This window comes from Rana temporaria, chromosome 3 (genome assembly GCF_905171775.1).
Source record: "Rana temporaria chromosome 3, aRanTem1.1, whole genome shotgun sequence".
NCBI lineage: Eukaryota > Metazoa > Chordata > Amphibia > Anura > Ranidae > Rana > Rana temporaria.
The window spans coordinates 453,445,543-453,469,511 of record NC_053491.1 but is presented as its reverse complement, the minus strand read 5'-3'; the positions used below and the strand labels follow the sequence as shown (position 1 = coordinate 453,469,511).

At 45.7% G+C, this 23,969-nt stretch overlaps 1 protein-coding gene across 2 annotated transcripts in view; it reads right to left on the bottom strand.

The window, feature by feature from the left end:
• The window catches only part of PELP1 (proline, glutamate and leucine rich protein 1), a 57,315-nt gene that overhangs the window by 4,745 nt on the left and 28,601 nt on the right, over window positions 1-23,969 (bottom strand). For both annotated transcript variants that reach the window (XM_040346668.1, XM_040346667.1), the window contains exons 7-16: window positions 23,439-23,589; window positions 19,898-20,027; window positions 16,662-16,749; window positions 15,909-15,997; window positions 14,218-14,340; window positions 10,161-10,311; window positions 9,960-10,086; window positions 8,532-8,587; window positions 6,339-6,545; window positions 1,538-3,076 (exon numbers count right to left, since the gene is read on the bottom strand). In XM_040346668.1, coding sequence (XP_040202602.1) covers window positions 1,538-3,076; window positions 6,339-6,545; window positions 8,532-8,587; window positions 9,960-10,086; window positions 10,161-10,311; window positions 14,218-14,340; window positions 15,909-15,997; window positions 16,662-16,749; window positions 19,898-20,027; window positions 23,439-23,589 — 2,661 coding nt within the window. The remainder of the gene's footprint in view (window positions 1-1,537; window positions 3,077-6,338; window positions 6,546-8,531; window positions 8,588-9,959; window positions 10,087-10,160; window positions 10,312-14,217; window positions 14,341-15,908; window positions 15,998-16,661; window positions 16,750-19,897; window positions 20,028-23,438; window positions 23,590-23,969) is intronic.

Here is a 23,969-nt window from a genome sequence, read left to right as displayed (position 1 = left end):
AAGAGCCTATAGCATCCGAGTATCACGTTCAAGCGCAGGTGTTTTTTTTTTCTCCGCATCAAAATGTAAAAGGGAGCTGCTAGCAGCCTTCAACAGGCGTTGAACAGCCACATTGTGATGAAGCCTGCAAGCAGCATGTTTAAATTGACAGTCAGCATTCCTATTGAGATTTGTGTTTTTCTCTGCAAACTGGTTGAAGGTGGTTAGAAGCTTTGCAGATTCTTTCTACATACGCTGGACTTACCCATGCTGAAGTTGTATGTACAACCCCAAGTGCCAGCTCTCTTCTGTAAATGACTAAGGCAGGCCATAGATGATTCAATGTCATTTCCTTCCAACGCGGGTAGAAGGAAAGAAAATGGCTTGATACTCCCATCAACACTCTACGCAGAGCTATTGTGTTCTGCTGGGTGGGAACCTTCCCGGTTGGCAGAACACAATGAGTACTGCTAGTGGCTACAGCCGCCGGCAGAAATCACAGGTATAAAAAAAAAAAAAAAATCAGACAGGCTGGTAGTACTGAAGTCAAATCGATGGATCAACTTGGGTACAATCGGCCTGCCTATAGATGGACTGAATATCAGCCGGTGCCTGCTGAACCAGCCAAGATTCGATCTATGGCTGGCTTAAAGTGAAACTAAAGGTTCAGGTTTTTTTTTTTAAATTACAAACATGTCATACTTACCTCCACTGTGCAGCTTCTTTTGCACAGAGTGGCCCAGATTGTCCTCTTCTGGGGTCCCTCTGCGGCTCTCTCGGCTCCTCCCCGCTTCAGACAACCCCCTCTGGGAAGCTCTCTCCCAAGGGAGTTACCTTGCAGGCGCGCTCCCGAGTCCCGAAATCGGCGTCCATAGCCGTGTCATTGGATTTGATCGACAGCAGTGGGAGACAATGGCTGTGCCGTTATGAATCTATCCAATGAAGAGCCAAGAACCCCGGGTAAAGGAAGAGTGCATTACTCAGGTAAGTAAAATAGGAGGGGGGGGGGGCTGGTAACTATCAGATGTTTTTTCACCTTACTGGATAGGATGCATTAAGGTGAAAAAATAAGATTTTTGTACTCACTGTAAAATCCATTTCTCTGAGTTCATGGACGGACACAGCATCCTTTGACAGTAGGGAAGCGGATATAACTCTACTGTCAAAGGATGCTGTGTCCGTCCATGAACGGAAGAGAAAATAGGATTTTTGTACTCACCGTAAAATCCATTTCTCTGAGTTCATGGACGGACACAGCATCCTTTGACAGTAGGGTTATATCCGCTTCCCTACTGTCAAAGGATGCTGTGTCCGTCCATGAACGGAAGAGAAAACATGAGGGTTTATAACCCTTTTAAGCAAGCCCACTTTCCATCAGATTAGAAAGCGGGCACTTCCAAACCAAGCTTGTTTTCACTGGATGTATGGTGACTCAGTATAAAAGACATTACTAATCATGAAATTACTAGAAACTGAAATTGTGACCTTTTTAAAGAACATATAAGAACCAAAGTAAGTTTTCATGTATATGCACCTAAAGGTTATCTTTATCACTCACCTTTGTATCCTCTACCATCTCCTCTTCTTCTACAATCCCCTCTGCCTTCTTTTCCTCATGTATTTCTTTCACAGGTTCATCTTCCAGCTCTTCAATTATAGGTGGCTCAGAGTCAGGCATGTCATCGTCATCATCATCATCAATATCATCAACAACATCTTCATCATCATCATCCTCCTCCTCCTCGGGATCCACAGTTTCCTCCACTTGAGGAGGTTCAGGGTCTGTATGTGGTGGGGGTGGTGGAGTTAGTACAGGAGGTGGAGGGGGGCTAGATGTCACTTCTGCGTCTGAGTCCCTGTCTTGAAGCTCATCTTCTGGGTTCTCTCGGTCTTCACTCTCTACCACCATCAGGAGGTCTGTGTCTCCACCATCATCTTCCTGTATGGGGGACAAACGGGGTGGGCCCTCTTCCAGCTCTGCTTCTTGCTGCATTACTGGTTTAGTGTCCTCTAATACAGGCTCTACCTCAGGTACAGATTCTGGGACATCTTCCGCGTCGTGTAAAGCCTCTATATCTTGGACTGCTTCTACATCTTGAATATGTTCTACATCTTGTATGGCTTCTATGTCCTGTATGGCTTCTACTTCCTGTATAGATTCCACTGCTGTACCAAGCTGCATCTCGTCATGCATTAATCTTGCTTCATGCATTAAGCTCTCTTCATCTTCTATTTCTTCCTCTTCCTCATCTTCTCCTTCCAGATCCTCCTCTTCATCTTCCTCTTCTGACATACCTTCCTCATCTTCAAAGTCTTCTTCTTCCTCCTCATCATCTAGACCTTCCAGATCTTCATCCTCCTCCTCCTCTTCATAATATTCATCTTCCTCCTCGTCATACATATCTTCATCTTCTTCCTCCTCCTCCTCTTCATCGTCCGTGCTGTTGATGTTGATGACCATGTCGCCCTCTGACTGGGAAGGGGGAGGAGGAGGAGGAACAGGAAGAAGAAGGGGAGGTGCAGGTGCTTCGGTGGCGATTGGTATCTGTGGAGCAGCAGGAACTGAGCATGCAAGAGGTGGTGGTGGTGCTTGTTGGGGAAGTGCCGCTGTGCTTGGTGACGGAGCATTATGAATGGTGGGAACCTCTGCCATCTCCTCAACAAGGGGTTTGACTGAAGGTGGGGAAGGTTCAGATTTCGGTGCTGGTTTTTGAAGGAAGCCTTTAGGTACTATTACGACGCTGTCGTCAGAATCGCTCTCTAAGGAAATCTCCACATCTGAGGATTCTTCTTTCTCATAGTGGACAAAGACTGGACGTGGGGTCTTTCCCAAAGTCTCTGGAGGGGACTGCACTGCTGGGGCAGCTGGGGGCTCTATGGGCTGTGGAGGAACTGGGGTTCTGACCGGAAGGTGGTTTGCTGGAGATGGAGCTGGGAATGTAAGTGGACGAGCTGGAACAGGAAGTCGCTGGGCGGGTATCTCAGACTGTATAGGTGGACGAGGCCCGTGCTGTGGAAGGGGTCTCTGAAGGGTGGGCACACGCGGGTGAATGATGACTCGGCAAATAGCAAGGGCTTCTGCACAGAACATGGACACCTGCAACAATATAGAAACCTCAAATTATATGCATATACATATCTCAAGCACCATTTTGCACTGAAAGCATATGAATGAGATACTCATTGTTCAGCCTTTTCACTGCCAGAGCCGGTTTTGCTTTTTTTTTTTTTGCACACGTTTTAAAAATCGTTCTGCATTGACCCCCCCAAACATTATACACTTTACAAAAGCAGACACCCAAAAAATAAAATAGCAATGGTTACAATTTTTAAAGTAAATTTTAGGGCACACATACGTAATAAATTAGCCAATTGTTTGGTAAAATATAAAAGACGAGGTTACACCAAGTAAATGGACACCCAACATGTTAAACCTTAAAATTTACGTGCGCCTGTGAAATGGTGAGAAACGTCAGTACCCTATATTTTCCATAGGCAACACACCCTAAAGTTCATTAATGTAGCATTACGGGAGAAGGTCTGCTGCTAGAACTATTGCGCTCACTCCGTTGTGCGCGCCGATATGCAACGTTTAATCGCAATCAGGTTTTTTAGGTGCACCAGACACATGCGTTTATGTTTGTATGTGCGTATATTTGGGAGTGGGCGGCGCAAAAAAGTATGGTGGGTGGGGGTTTTTGTGATTGGGTGTAACGTAATTTTTTTTACGATTGACATTTTTATTTATTTTTTACTTAAGGTGGAGTTCCACCCTAAAAACAAACTTTTTATGAACAGCTTGCCTTAAATGTGGGAAAAAAAAAAAATCTTAATTTTTTATTATTTATTTTTTTACTTGCTTCTATATGGCTGTTGCTAGGCAAATTTTGTAATCTGTCTAGTTCCTAGTCCGCGTGGTAGAACTTCCTGTCTTAAGACCCATTGCCTTCTGGGAAATGATGACACTCATTTCCCAGAAGTCTCTGGGCATTGCTGTGCCTAAAAATCCCAGCATGCACCCCTGTCAGAAAATCCAGGAAGAAACGTGAACTGGGCTTCATAATGCCCCACAGCTATGATGGAAACGGCCACAAGATCCCCGAGATGATATCAGGTAAGTTTTTGCAACTGTTTATGTACCGACCGTGCTTTATTAATAAGTTTTAATGAATATTCATAATAATGTAATTAAGATTGCAAAAAATAAAATAAAAAAAAGTTATGCCCGGAACCCCACTTTAAAGCGGGAGTAAACTCCCATCTCTGAATTTTACCCTATAGGGTAAGCCTATAATAAGACTAACCTATAGGCACTGTAAATATCTCCTAAACGTGCGCCGTTTAGGAGATATTTACTGTATATGTAGCCGATGACGTCACTGGTGCATGCGCACTAAAGGAACGGCCACCGGGCCGTTTCATCAGAGTCCTGTGCCGCGGGAGTGATATCATTGCGGCTCGGGCCAGTCACACAGCCGGAGTCCAAGAACCCAGAAGACCAGGTGAAGATGGGTGCGCCTGCAGCGGTGACAGCGTGGCACTGGAATACTTTGTTTCCAGGTAAGTTTAACCACTTGCCCACCAGCCACAGTATATATACTGTGGTAGGTTGGCTCTCTTGCGCAAACCGATGTATCTGTACGTCGGTCAGTGCATGTTAAACTGCGAGCGCACGCCAGCAGGTGCCGCGGACTAAATGTCTGCTGGCCACCCGCGATTGTAAACAAGGCGAATCCCCGTTCTGTCAGGGGACAACTCTGCGGTGATCAGAAACAGCGATCTCTTTGTTGTCCCAGACAGCCCAGCCCCCACACAGTTAGAACACACCCAGGGAACACAGTTAACCCCCTTGATTGCCCTCTAGTGTTAACCCCTTCCCTGCCAGTGTCATTTACTGGAGGCGTGTGTATAAGCCCAAATGCTTCCATCTGACAGGCAGGAGTCTGCTTGTCAGATTTCAACACAATGGGGGTTATTTACGAAAGGTGTTATGGACTCAGACAAATGTCTGTACGATTATCTGCACCTGGCCTGATTTCACCTGGCCTGACACCCGATTTCGCCCGCCTCCGCAATGATCCGATTCTGCAGACGGAAGAAAACCCTATTTTTCCTTCCGTCTGCGGTTTGGATCGAATGAACACGGACATACGGTCCGTGTTTATCCGATCCCCCCATTAGGGGAGAGCGGAGAAATGACAGGGCGGTCCCTGCACAGTGTGTGGGGACCGCCCTGTCATCCCCTGGCTCAGCGGGGATCAACAGAGCGATCCCCGCTGAGCAAGCAGAGGTTTACGGGGCGGATCATTACTGATCCGCCGCATGTGAAAGGAGCCTTATATAGTGAAGCATGAGTCATTGTTTGCAATGCAGTAACATAGCCGTAGTTGTGTTGTCATCCATGGATTGGGTGATTCTTTATCTAAGAATCTTTCCACTTTGCACTACAAGTGCAAAGTTCACTTGAAATTGCACTGAAAGCGCACTTGGAAGTGCAGTTGCTGTAGATCCGAGAGGGACTTGCAATGAAAATAAACAGCATTTTAGCTTGCACATGATTGGATGATAAAATCAGCAGAGCTTCCCTTCATTTCAGATCTACCCCTCAGATTTACAGCGACTGCACTTCCAAGTGCACTTTCAGTGCAATTTCAAGTGCACTTGTAGTGCAATGGATTTGCATCTGCCCCTCCACCCCCTCCTCTGACAATTAGGCCAGGAGTGGGTACCTGGTATTGACAGGTACAGACTCCCACTTATAGTAGGACCCCTCATTACCCCACAGCCGTCTGGGACACATCACAGATCACAGAATACTGAAGGACCGTTCACAAAGCGCGGCTCAGGCATACGCTATGGAAAACTGACTGAAACTGAGCTCCTTTTTAATGCATTCCCTGCAGTTAGTTTCTTTTTTTCTTGTAATAAAGATTTGAAGATTTATATCCAATGTATGTAATTTTCTTTATTTTATTCAGGAATAATTTGGCATATATTCCCCTGTATAGTGCAGCACCACACTATTTGATTTATGCACAACTTTGGAATCACATGCAGGCTGCTTTTATCTGTGAAGATATTCCACAATGCAGAGTTAGATTTGTTTTTGCAGCCAGCAGGTTTGGCACTCAAAGCAGGTATAGAATTCTATCTTCAGCTGTTCTGTGAAATGGCCCTAGAAAGCACCAAGATCAAATCACACCCTGCGGAAAGACTAAGAGGCCCCCCCCCCCCCTCTCCTGGCAAAGAGACCTATCTGGTCTTGGATACAGGCTGCCAAAGAGCACCCCCCCCCCAATTTACCGAAATGTTTCGCAACTAAAACCCATTCTTTAATTTTCTTTCCAGTATTGTCCTACCTGTGCGCTCTCCTCTGTTATTCCCCCTCTAAAGATCCTGACAGCACAGTGCAGAGGAGCGGGCAGACGAGGGCTTGGAGTCAAGATCAGGGACAGAAGCAGCCGATAAAGTTGTTTGCGGCAGTCACTGCTGATGTATGGGCCCGTCCACTGATCAGAGCCTTGCTGGAGACGTAGCAGTAAGGGGATGGAGAACTCTTGAAGGCGCTGGGGAGAGAAATGCATATATGATTAGTGTGAACTGGCAATGGGACAAGCAACAAAAACTGAACTGTAAACCTGTGCTTTGCCATGACAGGGATATAAATAGCTTCCAAATCTAAATGACAGAAATAACCCCTTAAAGGGGTTGTAAAGGTACAATTATTTTTCCCTAAATAGCTTCCTTTACCTCAGTGCAGTCCTCCTTCACTTACCTCATCCTTCCATTTTGCTTTTAAATGTCCTTATTTCTTCTGAGAAATCCTCACTTCCTGTTCTTCTGTCTGTAACTCCACACAGTGATGGTGTGGAGAAAGCCTCTTGAGGGGGCGAGCAGGAGAGTCAGGACGCCCACTAACACACAGCTCCTTTCTTTATCTGTAAAGTAGAGAGTGTCCTGACTTGCCTGCTCGCCCCCTCCCCCCTCAAGAGGCTTTTTCCACACCAGGGAGAAAGCCTTGCATTACGGTGTGGAGTTACAGACAGAAGAACAGGAAGTGAGCATTTCTCAGAAGAAATAAGGACATTTAAAAGCAAAATGGAAGGATGAGGTAAGTGAAGGAGGACTGCACTAAGGTAAAGAAAGCTATTTAAGGAATTTTTTTTTTCCCTTTACAACCCCTTTAAATCTGTATATTAAGGTAAAATGACAAACTATATAACCAAAAGTATTGGGACGTCTGCATTTACTCGCACATGAAATTTAATGGCGTCTTAGTCTATCTATAGGGTTCAATATTGAGTTGGCCCACCCTTTACAGCTATAACAGCTTCAACTCTTCTGGGATAGCTGTTCACAAGGTTTAGGAGTGTGTCTATGGGAATGTTTGACCATTCTTCCAGAAGCACATTTGTGAGGTCAGGCACTGATGTGGATGAGAAGGCCTGGCTCACAGTCTCCGCTCTAATTCATCACAAAGGTGTTTTATCAGGTTCAGGTCAGTCAAGTTCCTCTACCCCAAACTCATTCATGTCTTTATGGACCTTGCTTTGTGCACCGGTGCGCAGTCATGTTGGAACAGGAAGGGGCCATCCCCCAAACTGTTCCAACAAAGTTGGGAGCATGAAATTGTCCAAAATGTCTTGGAATGCCGACGCCTTAAGAGTTCCCTTCACTGGAACTAAGGGGCCAAGCCCAACCCCTGGAAAAACAACCCCACACCATAATCCCCCCTCCACCAAACTTTATGCAATGCCATCAGGCAAGTACCATTCTTTTGGCAACCACCAAACCCAGACACGTCCATCGGATTGCCAGACAAAGAAACATGATTGGTCACTCCAGGGAACACGTCTCCACTGCTCTAGAGTCCAGATGTGGTGTGCTTTACACCACTGCATCCGACGCTTTGCATTGCACTTGCTGATGCAAGGCTTGGATGCAGCTGCTCGGCCATGAAAACCCATTCCATGAAGTTGGCTATGCACTGTTGTGCTAATCTAAAGGCCACACAAAGTTTGAAGGTCTGTAGCAACTGACTCTGCAGACAGTTGGCGAATTCTGCGCATTGTGCATTTCAGCACAATCATTTTAACTGGCCTACCATTTCATGGCTATGTAGCTGTTCCCAGGTACCTCCACTTTGTTATACCACTAACAGTTGACTGTGGAATATTTAGTAGCAAAGAAATTTCATGAATGGACTTATTGCACAGGTGGCAACCCATCACGATACCACGCTTTACTCAGATCGTGAGAGTGATCCATTCTTTCACAAATGTTTGTAGAAGCAGTCTGCATGCCTACTAGGTGTGCCATTTTATACACCTGTGGCCATGGAGGCGAATGGTCAAAAGCAGCCTTTTGTGTTTGAAAGCTTACATTTAAGCTGCATTGTATTTATATGAAAAAGTCAGTTTCTTAGGGCTTGTCTACTTGGATGTTGCTTTAAAAACACACTATGTGGCAGGGCATGAGATAAAACATAATTCTGTTAGCAGCATGGTGACCTGTTATATTGCTTTTGGCGCCACTTAAAGTAGACCACTCACCCGATGCGTGTCATCCTTTATCAGTGACCCTCCATATAGAACAATGGAGCAAAGGGCTGGAAGAGAATAAGCAGATCATTAAATATTAGTGTGCAACAGACGTGCGATTCTAAACACTCAGGGTTTTTTTGCCCCCAATCATGTTATACTTGCCTGCATGTGCAATAGTATTGCCCTGAGCAGCCCAATCCTCCTCTTGGGTCCCCGCTGGCGCTTCTGGCCCCTCCCCCATCCTGAGTAACCCCAAGGCAAGCCCTTTCTATGGGGATACTCGTGCAGGTTCGCTTCCGAGCCGGCGCCGTGTGTCCATAAGAGACACATACAGCGCAGCTCAGCACGGCTCTTCCTCACTGGCTGGGATAGCCTGAGCCAATGAGAAGAGAGAGAGAGCCTCCGGTCTCGTACACATCGCTGGATCGAGATCAGGCAAAAGTATTTGTGGGGAGCTGCTTGCAGAATTTTTTCTTCTTTAATACATAAAATGCATTTACTTAAAAAAAAAAAAAAACAACTTCTGCCTTTAGAAACACTTTAGGAATTTATGCATCTATCCCTTCCATAAATACAGAGAAAGCAGTAAAGCAAGGCTTTACCTCCTCCTGCAGGGTGATACAGACAGAAGGGCGCTATGAGTCTTTCCTCCTCCTGAAGGGTGATACAGACAGAAAAAGCTATGAGTCTGTCCTCCTCCTGAAGGGTGATACAGACAGAAGGAGCTATGAGTCTGTCCTCCTCCTGAAGGGTGATACAGACAGAAGGAACTATGAGTCTGTCCTCCTCCTGCAAGGTGATACAGACAGAAGGGGGTATGAGTCTGTCCTCCTGTAGGGTGATACAGACAGAAGGAACTATGAGTCTGTCCTCCTGCAGGGTGATACAGACAGAAGGGGCTATGAGTCTCTCCTCCTCCTGCAGGGTGATACAGACAGAATGAGCTATGAGTCTGTCCTCCTCCTGCAGGGTGATACAGACAGAAGGAGCTATGAGTCTGTCCTCCTCCTGAAGGGTGATACAGACAGAAGGAACTATGAGTCTGTCCTCCTCCTGAAGGGTGATACAGACAGAAGGAACTATGAGTCTGTCCTCCTCCTGAAGGGTGATACAGACAGAAGGAGCTATGAGTCCGTCCTCCTCCTGCAGGGTGATACAGACAGAAGGATCTATGAGTCTGTCCTCCTCCTGCAGGGTGATACAGACAGAAGGGGCTATGGGTCTGTCCTCCTCCTGAAGGGTGATACAGACAGAAGGAGCTATGAGTCTGTCCTCCTCCTGAACGGTGATACAGACAGAAGGAGCTATGAGTCTGTCCTCCTGCAGGGTGATATAGACAGAAGGTGGACATTATTCTGTCCATAATCCTGCAGAGAAACACATTGATAATAGAACATAAAATCCCAAGGAGACAGTTTGGAAGCATCTAGTACACACCTCTAAGGGCCGCTATACACAGCTCAGTGTTTGCAGTGGTTTCCTTCTTCCTGTGACTATGGAAATCTCCATTCGTCATTTCTGAAACTTTCTGCTTCTTTGCTCCAAGCTGCACAAATCCTGATATCTGAGGAAAACAGAGAATTAATGAAGACAGAGCGGTGACGAAGGATGTATACAAAGGTTGGTGGGTCCACTTACCTTTACGTTGTCTGTGGGTGGATTGATATCACTTAGGATGTGGGCCAGTAAAACATCAGAATGATGGGACATCCCTTGCAAAATCCCAGAAGAAACTCCACACATGGTTACCCATCGCTCCAGCACACGATACACCGCTTCACGGAGGGCACTACATCGGAGAGTTGGATCCATTATATACACATTTCCACACAGGACACATTAGGGAATCAAAGCACTACTGTGTAACCAAGTCTGATTTTCTCCAATCACTGCCAACACTTTTACATATTAGACCGTTATTCTGTCACTTGTTGGGCTGTCGATGAGGATTAGAAAGGACAATCTGCAGCAGTGAGTTAAAATGGCATCACACAGCAAGGGGGACTTGGCATAGAATAGAATAATGTAGATGGCAGCACAAAGCTACCAAAGGTAGAAAAAGAGTGATGACCGCAGAGAGGAAGGGAGTGGCAGACTTAGAAAGAGGACAGAGAGGGCGGTGGGAATATTCCCGGAGCGGACCTCCAGTACTGCCAACAGGAAACCTCCTAATCTTTATACTTGGTGTGCTCCAACTCCCCATTTATCTGCTTGACTTTTTAATCTTGTTCTTCACCGATATAAACAAGCATACATACATGCATGCATACACATATCCCCCCCCCCCCCCAGATGTCACAACCAAGTTTGCCGTTTAATACAAATTACAACTCTTCCTGTGGTCTACTCTATTACTTTAAAGGCTTAATTCACCTTCTAGACCATGTTTCATAATACAACATACTTAGGGATTATCAAAGCATGGTCACATACATTCCTAAAAACCCAAACCGTCGTAACCCCCCCCCCATTCCTAAACTGCGGGGTGAATCTTTTAGCTGAATTCTGTGCTTACTGCCACCTAAAAACCACACTCGGAACGCTGCCCAAAGCCTGAGACCAAGTTCTTACGATCCTCAGGTAAGGGAGGCAGGCTTCCAAAATGCCCATCGGAGTCAGTGCATACATGAAAACAAAGTACAGCTCTCCCAACCAGCCACTGTAGTGTAGACATTAAAACGGTTTCAGTCTGTAAATCTCTGCCAAAGGCTACACCCACCGACATGTTTCGCCCTACCCATCGGGGCTTAAAGTGGAGTTCCACCCATTTTTTTATGTTTGTCTGTGCTGCATGCTCTAATCTCATAGTGTTCAGAATGGACAATTTTTATTTAATTTGTTGCTTGTAAATACCTTTATTTTGTAGTCCTTCATTACTTCCTCCTCCTTATTTGCCTAGGCTATTTGCAAGGGTTTCTGGGATAGGCATCATGTTACCCAGTAGTCCTTGCAAACCTGACTGAAACCTATTACATTGCTTGTGCACTGAGCATGTGCGAGATATGCAAAGCTGAAATCCAGGAAGTCATACAGTCTGGCTTCATGATGCCCACGCTTAAGATGGCCACGGTCTATTTCTAGATTATAAACTATCTAAATGCTGTAACAACCTAACAAAACGGACCTTAGTTTACAGACTAACTTTACTAGAATACATTAAGCTTGTGTATTACAGGGGTATTTATATTTAAAAAGTGAAATTGTGGGTGGAACTCCCCTTTAAAGAGATTGCAAAATCTTGGGGTTTTTTTACGTTAAAAATAGCAAACATTTCCCATGATGCTCAACTATACTGCCGAGTGCATGAGCATCATGGGAAATGTAGTTCCAAAACATCTGGGGTGACAAGGTTCGCCATCACTGTGTTATACTTACCTGCCCTGTGCAGTGGATTTGCACAGAGAAGCCCAGATCCTCCTCTACTCAAGTCCCTCTTTGGTGCTCCTGGTCCCTACCTGTTGAGTGCCACCACAGCAAGCAGCTTGCTATGGGCACACCCAAATCTAGCCACAGCTCCCTGTGTGCATTCAGACACTGGGCCGCAGCCAGGGCTCAACCCCTTTCTCTCCTGGCTGACTGAATTTTATGGACAGCAGCGGGAGCCAATGGCGCCTCACTGCTGTCTCAGCCAATTAGGGGAGTCCTGGGCAGCCGAGACACTCCTACAACATAGCTGGACAGAGATGGGCTCAGGTATGTATTAGGGGGGCCGCTGCACACAGAACGTTTATCTTAATGCACAGAATGCATTAAGATAAAAAACCTTCTGGCTTTACAATCAAGTTACTTGAAGCGGTTGTATACCCGCATACTAGCTCAATATGAAATACTTACCTTAAACGAGGTGTAGGGAACTTACCTGGTCCACGCCGAGCGAGATGTCATCTTGCTCCGGCGTGTCTTCCGGGTATCACCGCTCCAGCGATGTGATTGGCTGGAGCGGCGATATCGTCACTCCCGCGCGGGAGATTTCATTACGGCAAGGGCCGGCGGCGGCCGGCCTTTTAGCCGAGGATCCCCCCCTGCGCATGCGCCGCTGCAATCAGCGGCGCATTGCGAGGGGAATATCTCCTAAACCGTACAGGTTTAGGAGATATTCTTTATACCTACAGGTAAGCCTTATTATAGGCTAACCTGTAGGTAAAAGTCAAAAAGTGGGGTTTACAACCACTTTAAATCATAGGGTGGAGAGCCTAGAGCCAGACCAGGAAGATCGTCCTTGCCTGGCTCAAGGCTCTCTACCCTACGATTAAGCTCAGATAGGCAGGGCAAAACGTCAGTGGGCATGGCCTTTGACGAAGACTTACGGCCTGAAGTCGTTTTGATGTCTACACTACAGTGGCAGGTTGGCAGAGCTGCACTTTGTTTTCATAAATTCTGTGCTTGCTTGTATTTAGCACAGTTGTGCATCTGCCCAGACAGCTGTGTCATCAAGGTCTGGGATCACTCTGTGCAAAGGACCACTTGTCCCTGTCACTGCAGAAGGACTACGCAGAGCACGCTGGCGAAGCCTCCTCCCTTACCTCAGCTCTGTGGTCCAAGTCGCACTTCTTCCAACAGGTCGATGGACCTGAGGATGGAGGCTGCATGAGCTTGTGCATTGCACATGTGGGTGCAATGTTGTGCATGCTTCAATGCACATCGATCATTAGATCACTGTTGCTGTGTTTACTACTTTTTACAAAAGGTGGATTAGGGCTTTAGGAAAGAAGCCAATCCAATTATTTAGGTGCAAGAGAAAAAAAAAAAAAAAAAACACTCTTACAAGCAACATGTTTCTCATTTCATGTCCAATTCACAACAATGTTAATTTAAGATTCCTGTGCAGATAAAAAATATGCACATAGGGCCATATTCTCATAGAAGTTACGATGGAGTATCTCAGGATACTCCATCGTAACTCCCTTTTTTGGCAAGTGTATCTATGCGACTGATTCTTAGAATCATTTTCGCATAGATACACTTAAGATCCGCCATCTGTAAGTCACTTACACTGGCGGATCTTAAATGTAATGACGCCGGCCGCCGCTAGATGGCATTTACATGAAGGACTCATTTGCGTATGCAAATGATCCTTCTACGCCGATTCCCGAACGAGTTCGCATCGCGTAACCGTCGCTAACGTCGTTTGCGTAAGCGGAAACTTACTCCTGCTATATGAGGAGTAAGTTTCCGCAAGTCCCACGTAGGCCATGTTATGGATGGCGTCGGGTCCGCGTCGTGTTTTTTCGTCGGGTACGTCGTTTTACCAAGTCGTTCTTCAATACGACTTTACGTCAATGACGCACACGTCGGCGTCATTGACGTTTTCCGCCGAGAACTGGAGCATGCGCACTGGGCTTTTTGAAGCCCGGCGCATGCGCAGTTCATTAGAATCGGGGGTGCGCTTAATTTGAATACAAGCCGCCCCCTTGGAGATCCGCCAGGCTACGCTGGGGCATTTACACTCCGTCGTCCCAACTTACGGAGCAAGTGTTTGGGGAATACAACACTTGCTCCTGTAAGTTGGGACAGCGGAGTGTAAGTGCCTTAAGCGCAGCCCGCGGATTTTTAGAGAGAATATGGGCCATAGTCTCTGCACCATGGGGTGAACAAGGCCTCAAACAGGACTACACAAGATATACATTGCCTTAAGATCCTCAAAGTACTGAAACTCTCCATTGCCGCATGTTATGTGCCAGCCACCATTACTAACCTGTAAGGCCTCTCTTGCCCAGGTGGGATTCCTCCTGCCCCTCGAATAGCTGCCCAGGAACTGAGAAGTTGTGGGAATACCCTGCAAATCATTGTACAGAACGGCAGGAGACGGGGTCCGCATCTATCAACAATACATACAGGCAATAATCAGACAACAGCAGAGCAAAAAATAAAAATAAATATAGACAATGTTAAGCAGACTACACCCTTCACATTCAAATTTAGGTACCTTTATTCTATTTCATTTAGTACTTGGTTACATTTTGTTTGTAACATTATTTTGTAATTTTCTTGCATAATCAAGGTTGAATGTCATCTTGATTTGTAGGGGTGACAACATCTCTAAAAAAATAAAGATTTAGAAAACTGGCTGGATGAGTTCGGCATTTTTTCCTTAAAGGGGTTGTAAAGGAATTTATTTTCCCTAAATAGCTTCCTTTACCTCAGTGCAGTCCTCCTTCACTTACCTCATCCTTCCATTTTGCTTTTAAATGTCCTTTTTTCTTCTGAGAAATGCTCACTTCCTGTTCTTCTGTCTGTAACTCCACACAGTATTGCAAGGATTTCTCCCTGGTGTGGAGTGTCATGCTCGCCCCCTCCCTTGGACTACAAGAGAGTCAGGACGCTCTACGTTACAGATAGAGAAAGGAGCTTTGTGTTAGTGGGTGTCCTGACTCTCCTGTAGTCCAAAGGGAGGGGGCAACCACGACACTCCACACCAGGGAGAAAGCCTTGCATTACTCTGTGGAGTTACAGACAGAAGAACAGGAAGTGAGGATTTCTCAGAAGAAATAAGGACATTTAAAATCAAAATTGGAGGCTGAGGTAAGTGAAGGAGGACTGCAAATGTACCTTTACAACCCCTTTAAAGGGGTTTGGTCTCCCCCCCCCCTTAATGCATTCTATCCATTAATATAAAAAGCCTTCTGTGTGCAGCAGCCCCCCTTATTGCTTAGCTGAGGTCCCTCTCTGTCTAGTGATGTCCACGAGTGTCTCAGCCATCCAAGATGACAGACACAGTAGCGGCGCTATTGGCTCCCGCTGCCGTCAAAGTCAGCTAGCCAATCAGGGGAGAAAGGGAGCGGGGCCAGGGCTCCAAACTGTTGTCTAAACCAATGAGGAGGGGAGTTCCAGACATTCCTACAACATCGCTGGACAGAGAGGGACCTCAGGTAAGTGTTAGGGGGTCTGCTGCACACAAAAGGCTTTTTATCTTAATGCATTATGACCACTTTAAAGTAGAAGTCAAGTAGAATTTTGTTGTCCGCCTGCTCACCTTCCTGTTTTAACAAAAAAAAAAAATTCTCAGGTGTACATACCCTCTCCATGTTCCCCGCTATGCCCCTGATTTTTCCATTGGTCCAGTGCCACCAGCCTTATTTGATCACCACTCGTCCTGCTAATTTCCTGAGACCCCAGCCTGTCAATACACTCCCTGGTGGGTGCATCATCACGTAGGCTGGGCTTGCAGTATTTTAGGACTGAGGGGGACTCATAAGCCAAATCAAGAGCACCGCTCAGTCCAGGAAAAAGGCCCACCCCCTCCCCCATCGGCAACAAGGAAAAAAAAGGAAGCTTCTGTGGCAGGGGCAGTTGAAGTAACAATCATCATAGCTGGTGTTCTTTGACATAAATCCCCAACAAGCTGGCTCTCCTATCACACTATGAAAGCACAAGAAGGATTCTCACGCTAGGATTGTGGCTTCCAGGATGTCCAGAGCACTCAGATGGACACGAGGTAGAACAAGTAGCTTTATGGCCTCTTCCCCCTGCCAACTCTGTGAAGAGACAGAGAGAGAAGTATTAGCAGTAATTCAGGGGTGAGCATGGAAGAATACACCATACACAGAATCCTGGGGCTTCTCAGTCATACAACAAAGCATCATCTTCATCACAGATTGAAAATCCCTAAAAAAAATAAATTTCTTATAAGCCAAAAGCTGTGTAAAGCATGTCTAAAGTCCATCAAAGTTCATGTAAAAAAAAAAAAAAAAAAAAAAAAAAAAGTTGACACATTCTTATCGAGGAATTTCTAACAGATGAAAAAAATGAAGGATTTCCTGTCTCTTTGCGGCCATGGAGAAAACGAGTGGAACATGTTGAATATGTAACCCTTGCCCGCCGCTGCCTCCTGGCCCTTTAACAGGCCCTAAATGCTGGGAGACGGCGGTGGCATTCTGATCATGTGACCGCTGATTGGCAGTCGCATTATCGGAAAGCTCCTGATCGAAGGTAAGCATCGGGAGCTTTCTGGTTCCCGCCGGTTACTGTGCTGAGAGCGAGCTCTATGTAAAGTGTTTGTATAGGGATGCATACATGCGGACGCTCAGCGTTATAGCCCAGCCACCGAGAGGCTGCATATATGCATACGGTAGGCAGGAGGTGGTTAAACATCCTTTATATTTTCTCTGTGGGGCTTTATGATCACTTACAGGGACTCACCAAGTTTTTAGCGCTTACGTTCACCACTCTGCAGACCAGGTTCAGTATATCTGCCACAGGAACTCGCACTGGAGCTGGGAACTGCTCCCTGTATAGGAAATGAAAAAAAGTAAAAAATTATGTGATTCTGCCGACAGGTATGGCTATGATGAAAATGTGCATAAGTTTCATTTTGGAAAAAATTCTAAAGTTCGTTAACAAAACCAGTTTTAGAAGAGCTGACCAACAGTGTCATTTTAAAGCCTTCCTCCGACTAGCTAAAGTAAAGATTATGTCAACATGCACCTACCTTCACCTCGGCCAGAGGAAACATGGTATTCATGGATAACAATACAAGGCTGCCTGTGAATTGAGCAGCACTCAGCTGAAAATGATTTTGCTCCGGTAGAAGATATAAGGGCCCGGTACTGCTAAATTAAAACACATCACTGTACACTGTATGTAACAGATGCTACATATAGTTTATACAGCGCTGATCACAGCCGTAGTAATTAGTTTGCTTGGCCCAACTGAACTATTTAAAGTGAAAGTAAACATGGAGTTAGACTTTAAAACCACTTAAGGACCGGACCAATATGCTGCTAAATGACCCAAGGGGTTTTTACAATTCGGCACTGCGTCGCGCTTTAACATACAATTGCGCGGTCGTGCGACGTGGCTCCCAAACAAAATTTGCGTCTTTTTCTTCCTACAAATAGAGATTTCTTTTCGTGGTATTTGATCGCCTCTGCGATTTTTATTTTTTGCGCTATATACAAAAATAGAGCGACATTTTTGAAAAAAAAAACAATATTTTTTACTTTTTGTTATAAGAAAAATCAAATAAACTAAAGTTTAGTCAAACATTTAGGCCAAAATTTATTCAGCCACATGTCTTTAGTAAAAAAAAAAAAATCGCAATAAAAAAAAAAAAAAATAGCTACCTAGCGGGAACAGCGACACTAATACAGCGATCAGAAAAATGATCGCTTAGTGACACTGGCAATAGGGATTGACAGGGTTAACTAGGGCGGTGATCAAGGGGTTAAAACTATTAGGGGGGGGGAGGTACGGGGGCTACCCTGGACCTAACACTAACGGCCTGTCACACTGATACTAAATGCAGTGATCAGTACATATATGATCACTGCATTCAGTGACACTGTGACAAGGGGGTGGTGGGGGGTGTGATCGCAAGGGGTTAAATGTGCCTGCGTGTCCTGGTGTCAGTGTAGTGTTGTGCAGACTCACTGTGTGATGTGATCTCTCCTCAGCGGCAGTTGAAAATACCGCCGAGAGGAGAGATCACATCACTTCCCTCTTCCTGTGTTTACACAGGAGGAGGAAGTGACACGCAGGGGGAGCGCGCGGATTGGCTGAGAGCAATCCGAGGGGGCGGACAAAAACGAACAGCCGCCCCCTCATCCCGGATCGCTCGGACAGCCACGGGAACCGCCGCATGTACCGGGGGGGGGGGTTCCCGATCGGACCCCCGGCCCACGTCTAGGCAGGCACGTACAGGTACGTTGATGTGCCTGTCCGTGCCATTCTGCCGACGTATATATACATGCGGATGTCCGGAAGTGGTTAAAAGGAAACCCCCCCCCATCCAGCTTAGCAAAGCCACCCTCTTACCCTCAAACATTCAGGCCTAGCAAAAAAATTCTCTACCCTCCCTTGCTAGGGCCCAGCAAAATCACCTTATAGCCTCCCTCGCCTAGCCTAGCAAAGCCACCTTGGTTGAAGGTTAATTATGGACAAGTTTGCAAAGTTACATTGGTTCAGCTTGGAGCAATATAAGTAAGCCAGTATCATAATTCTGAGATTCCCATGGAAGTTGGAAATCACTGTAGTAGGCATCACTGGTACAATGATCACCTTATCAGCTTCTGGGTCCTGTGCTGAGAGGTTTGCAGATCCCTGGTCTATAGCATATTGTCTGGAACTTAGTATGTCCAGGTATACAACCGCCAGCTATGTGGATCTTTTCTAGACCTCCCTGTGCCTTGTGTTTATATCTAAAATGTTTGACTGAGGTTATTCATTATTTATCATCACCATAGACGCCTTACTGTACTCATTTTATGTAAAGGTGGTCTGCCCACAAGCAGACCTCACTTCCGCCTACACCCACGAGGTACCAGAATTTCTCCTCCAGCAGCCCTAATTAGCTACCAATGGCTGACCAGAGAACCTATGTAGATTATTTTGCATGTGGCCACATATGTACAGCGAGTTCTAACATTTTTGCCCACTAGATGGAGCTTTAATTCCTTTCTATATAAACACACAGGAGCAGTGGGGAAAATAGAATGCGATTCTTTTCAGTGCAATTTAAACCAATTTTTTGTTGTATTGACGCAAACCACACAGCAAACCATCGGTACTCTGTATCGGCGAGTACTTGAACAGAAGTATCAGTACTCGTACACGCCAATAAAAAAAACGGCATCGGGGCAACCCTAATTTTTCACGTTTAAAAATCTGCAACAGCAGTCTGCACATTTCTCTCAGTACAGGTTCCCTAACAAATCGGTACTCATCCCTTGCCCAATATCTCTTCAAAGATTCACTGCACTGGAGCACTTAGAACCAATGAGAGAGATTCAATTCCTCTGGCAAGACTTGGGTCTTCTACAGGAATTAACCAGAATCCGGCCCGGGTATTTCCAGCCTCTGTGGTAGGCTGGGTTCCGGTCCTGATGTTCTGGTCCACACTCAGCAGGAAGTTAAACGACCAGGAAGAGAGCACAGCAGGGCTCTGGTTTTGAGACTCGGGAAGAGAGCACAGCAGGGCTCTGGTTTTGAGACTCAGAAAGGGACCTGATTGAGAGGAGCCCTGGGAGTTGGACTTAAAAGGTTTGCTTTACTGCATGTTTTGTGGGCGACGGGGACCAGCCCCGCACTGTATAGAGAGGAAGCTATTTGCAAACCTCTTGTAAATAAAACCTGGCACCCGCCAGACTTTTAAGAAAGTGCCCGTTTGCGGACTTTGATTCAGAAAAGGCTATCCTCACAAGCTAACCTCCCACAATATATATATAATGTTTGCTTAGAAAAACCAGCGCTCAAACCATGGGTTGGGTTGAACAGTGTTCTTTTTCTAAGCATGCAACACACTACTGGATGGTGATATTTTCAGCCAGCACCCCATTCCTGAGTACCAGCAGGACTATATACCCTCTTCCTTCTTTGCTTAGAGCAGCACTACAAGAATTAGCAGGTCATAATAACCAGGTTTCATTTCCAAACAGTACCTGAGCAGCAGCCGCACACATAGTCCCAGTGCCGAAAACCTTCTCACCAGCTGCAGAATACTGGATGAACCGTCATCTTCAAGGATTGAAAGATCCAGTTCAGTGCCAGGTCCATCATAGTGGGTGGTGTCTGAATTAAAGAAAAACATATTAAGTTAGAAATAGCTATACACCAAGGTCACTGGGTAAACGGGTAGGTGAAATAAATGCAAATAACTTCTGATGAAAAAAGGACCTCTATGCAACTGCCCACCCACTGAATGCTTCAAATGACCATCTTAACTAGTAGCCGACCGCGCACCGTCATTATACGGCGGCAGGTCGGCTCTCCTGGGCGAGAGCCCGTAGCTATACGTCCTATCGTATAGCCGCCACTAGGGGGGCGCGTGCGCGCCGCCGGAGGCGCGCGCGCGCGCTCCCCGCTCGCCCCCGACTCCCGTGCGTGTGCCCGGCGGGCGCGATCGCCGCCGGGCACACGCGATCGCTCGGTACAGAGCGGGGAACGGGAGCTGTGTGTGTAAACACACAGCTCTCGTTCCTGTCAGCAGGGGAAATGCTGATTTTCTGTTCATACAATGTATGAACAGAAAATCAGTGTTTCCCCTAGTGAGGCCACCCCCCCCCCCACAGTAAGAACACACCCAGGCATACTTAACCCCTTCCCCGCCCCCTAGTGTTAACCCCTTCACTGCCAGTGGCATTTTTATAGTAATCTAATGCATTTTTATAGCACTGATCGCTATAAAAATGCCAATGGTCCCAAAAATGTGTCAAAAATGTCCGAAGTGTCCGCCATAATGTCGCAATACCGAAAAAAAAAATCGCTGATCGCCGCCATTACTAGTAAAAAAAATATTAATAAAAATGCCATAAAAATACCCCCTATTTTGTAAACGCTATAACTTTTGCGCAAACCAATCAAAAAACGCTTATTGCGATTTTTTTTACGAAAAATATGTAGAAGAATACGTATCGGCCTAAACTGAGGAAAAAAAATGTTTTTTTATATATTTTTGGGGGATATTTATTACAGCAAAAAGTAAAAAATATTCATTTTTTTCAAAATTGTCGCTCTATTTTTGTTTATAGCGCAAAAAATAAAAAACGCAGAGGTGATCAAATACCACCAAAAGAAAGCTCTATTTGTGGGAAAAAAAGGACGCCAATTTTGTTTGGGAGCCACGTCGCACGACCGCGCAATTGTCTGTTAAAGCGACGCAGTCCCGAATCGCAAAAAGTACTCTGGTCTTTAGGCAGCAATATGTTCCGGGGGGTAAGTGGTTAAGTAACGTATGCCAATTCTTGCCCTCTTGTAAGGGCTAGTTGCACGGCTCTGGCTTTAACATTTGAATCACAGAAGAAGAGGTATGCTGTAAAGAGGTCATAATTACTTATTTCTATATTTGTTCCAGGTCAAAAAGCACTGAAGCCAAAAGTACCAGCATAAGAGCAAAGGAACCAACATTCTGAAAAAAAGATCATCACCCTTCTATTCTTATGAGGGAGTCACTTTAAAGAGGAAGTAAACCCTGATGGGTGTTACTTCCTCTTGGTTTGCCTGCAAAGGTAAATCATAATGGGCTACTATGCATCGCATAGTAGCCCATTATGTGACACTTGCTTGCAGGAGAAGCCCGCGATGTCCCCGTTTTCCTCGCTGGCAGCGAGCGTCCATTGTTCACCCCCTCTTCCTTCCGGGGGCCGCGAACTCCGGCTCTGTGACTGGCCGGATTCGCATGACGTCACTCTGCCTTTAACGACATGACCCGAGCTAGAAACGTCACAGCGTGCCCTAACTCCTGCGTAGAAGAGATCGCCATACGGCAATTTGCAAATATCTCCTAGACCGTGCAGGTCTGGGAGATATTTCAAGCACCTACAGGTAAGCCTTAATCTAGGCACACGCATCTGTAAGCAGGATTCGAGCCACACACGTGAGGTATCGCCATCAACGTTAAGCGTGAGTGTAATAATTCTAGCACTAGACCTCCTCTAACTCTAAACAGGTAACCTGTAAAGGTGTTCAAAGAGTTGCCTATGGAGATTTTTAAGTACTGTAGTTTGTCCATTCCACGAGTATGCGCAATTTTATTTATTTTAAATCTTTATTTAAGGTATGCAAATTGTACAAAATGTCATGATAAACACACATCAACCAACGTTCTATAGTGATAGGCAATGATAAAAACGGGTCAAAGAAAGGTCCATGTACATTATTGGGATAACAGGCAAGGTTCCAATTCAGTGTTATAAGAAAATAGGAGACTGTGGTCTAAAGACTCCACAACAGCTATATCCTGCAATTCAACCTGAATAGCGGAGGGAACCTCCAAGTGTGCGCAATTTTAAAGCATGACATGTTCGGTATCTATTTACTCAAAAATTGAGGTAACTCTTGCGTTTTTTTAATTAAAGTGTATTTTCTCCCAAAAAATTGCATTTGCAAAATCGCTGAGCCATTTTATTCCCCGGGGTCTCTGCTAAAAAAAAATAATGTATAATGTTTGGGGGTTTTAAGCAATTATATAGCAAAAAGTACCGATTTAAACTTGTAAACAAAAAGGGCCAGAAAAAACCCGGTAAGCAAGTGGATAATTGCATATGTTCAGTGTAACACAGAGTTTGGAAAAGCATCACCAGTAATAAACAAAGGGGTAGATTCAGAAAGCAATTGCGTCTGCGTAACCATAGTTACGCAGCGCAATTGCTTAGTTGCGCCGGCGTATCGACTGCTCCTGATTCAGAGAGCTCGATACGCCGACTGCAGCCTAAGATATGACTGGCATAAGGCTCTTATGCTGTCGTATCGTAGGCTGCATTCTTACGCTGGCCGCTAAGTGGCGTTCCCGTAGTGGTCAGCGTAGAGTATGCAAATTGCATACCAACGCCAATTCACAACCGTACGCGCGCCCTACGTACGCAGTTTACGTTCATCGGGTTCCGCGTAAGGCTGCTCCTGCTATTAGCAGGGGCAGCCAATGCTAAGTATACCCGTCGTTCCCGCGTCGCGATGTTTGAAAATTACGTCGTTTGCGTAAGTGAATCGTGAATGGCGCTGGACGCCATTTACGTTCACGTTGAAGCAAATGACGTCCTTGTGACGTCATTTGCCGCAATGCACGTCGGGAAAGTTTCCCGACGGAGCATGCGCACTACATTCGGCGCGGGAACGCGCCTAATTTAAATGATCCACGCCCCCTACGGGATCATTTAAATTACGCGACCTTACGCCGGGCATTTTCAAGGAGCGCCCGCGCAAATTACGTACGTAGGTACCTGAATCTACCCCAAAGTTCCTTTCTAGTACTGAAGGCTTGCAATATACAGTGCTGTTCCTGGGGCAGGCATCTCATGCTGTGGAGGTTTATTCTGCTGCAGGAATAGCATCGCATCCAGGGGCGGCAATTGCATTTTCCAACACTGGATGGAAACCTCAACTGTGACAGGTAATGTGACGGATCTCTTTGGGGAACAGCATTACACATACAATCCCATACTGACAGTTTTTCACATCCCTAAACCCTAGGACATGCACACTTACCAGTCTCAGCATTTTGATAGACCTGTTCGAACACGGCATGAAGTGAGCATAGAACACTCTGCATCTGCCGTTCCCAGTTCTCTGTGTGTTTAACTCCCTGTGAGAAGCCAGAGCCCAAAGATGGAAGGAGGGAGAAGCACTGACAGGCCATCTGTTTCACGAGAGATAAATAAACCATATATGACATTTGTTACAAAATCAATCAATTTTACAAAATACATCAACTATTCACTTCAATTTTTTTTTATAGATTTGGGAGGGCGAGACTACTAATCGGCAGCAAGTTGGCACTCTAGAAACACCTCATCCTGACCCTGTTATTCTGCAGATCACAGATTCCCAATTACATATGCAGGATTTAAAATAAGACTTGACTGTAATTTTATTGTGTAAGCTGATAGGGCCTAGAATAAAAATATTACATTTCCCTGCTTCTTCACCAATGGAATGTAGAGGGAGAACTTGTGTACAGAGATAAAAGGATCTCAGTACTGGAGATTGTACAGGAAGGACTGACAAGAGGCACACTTG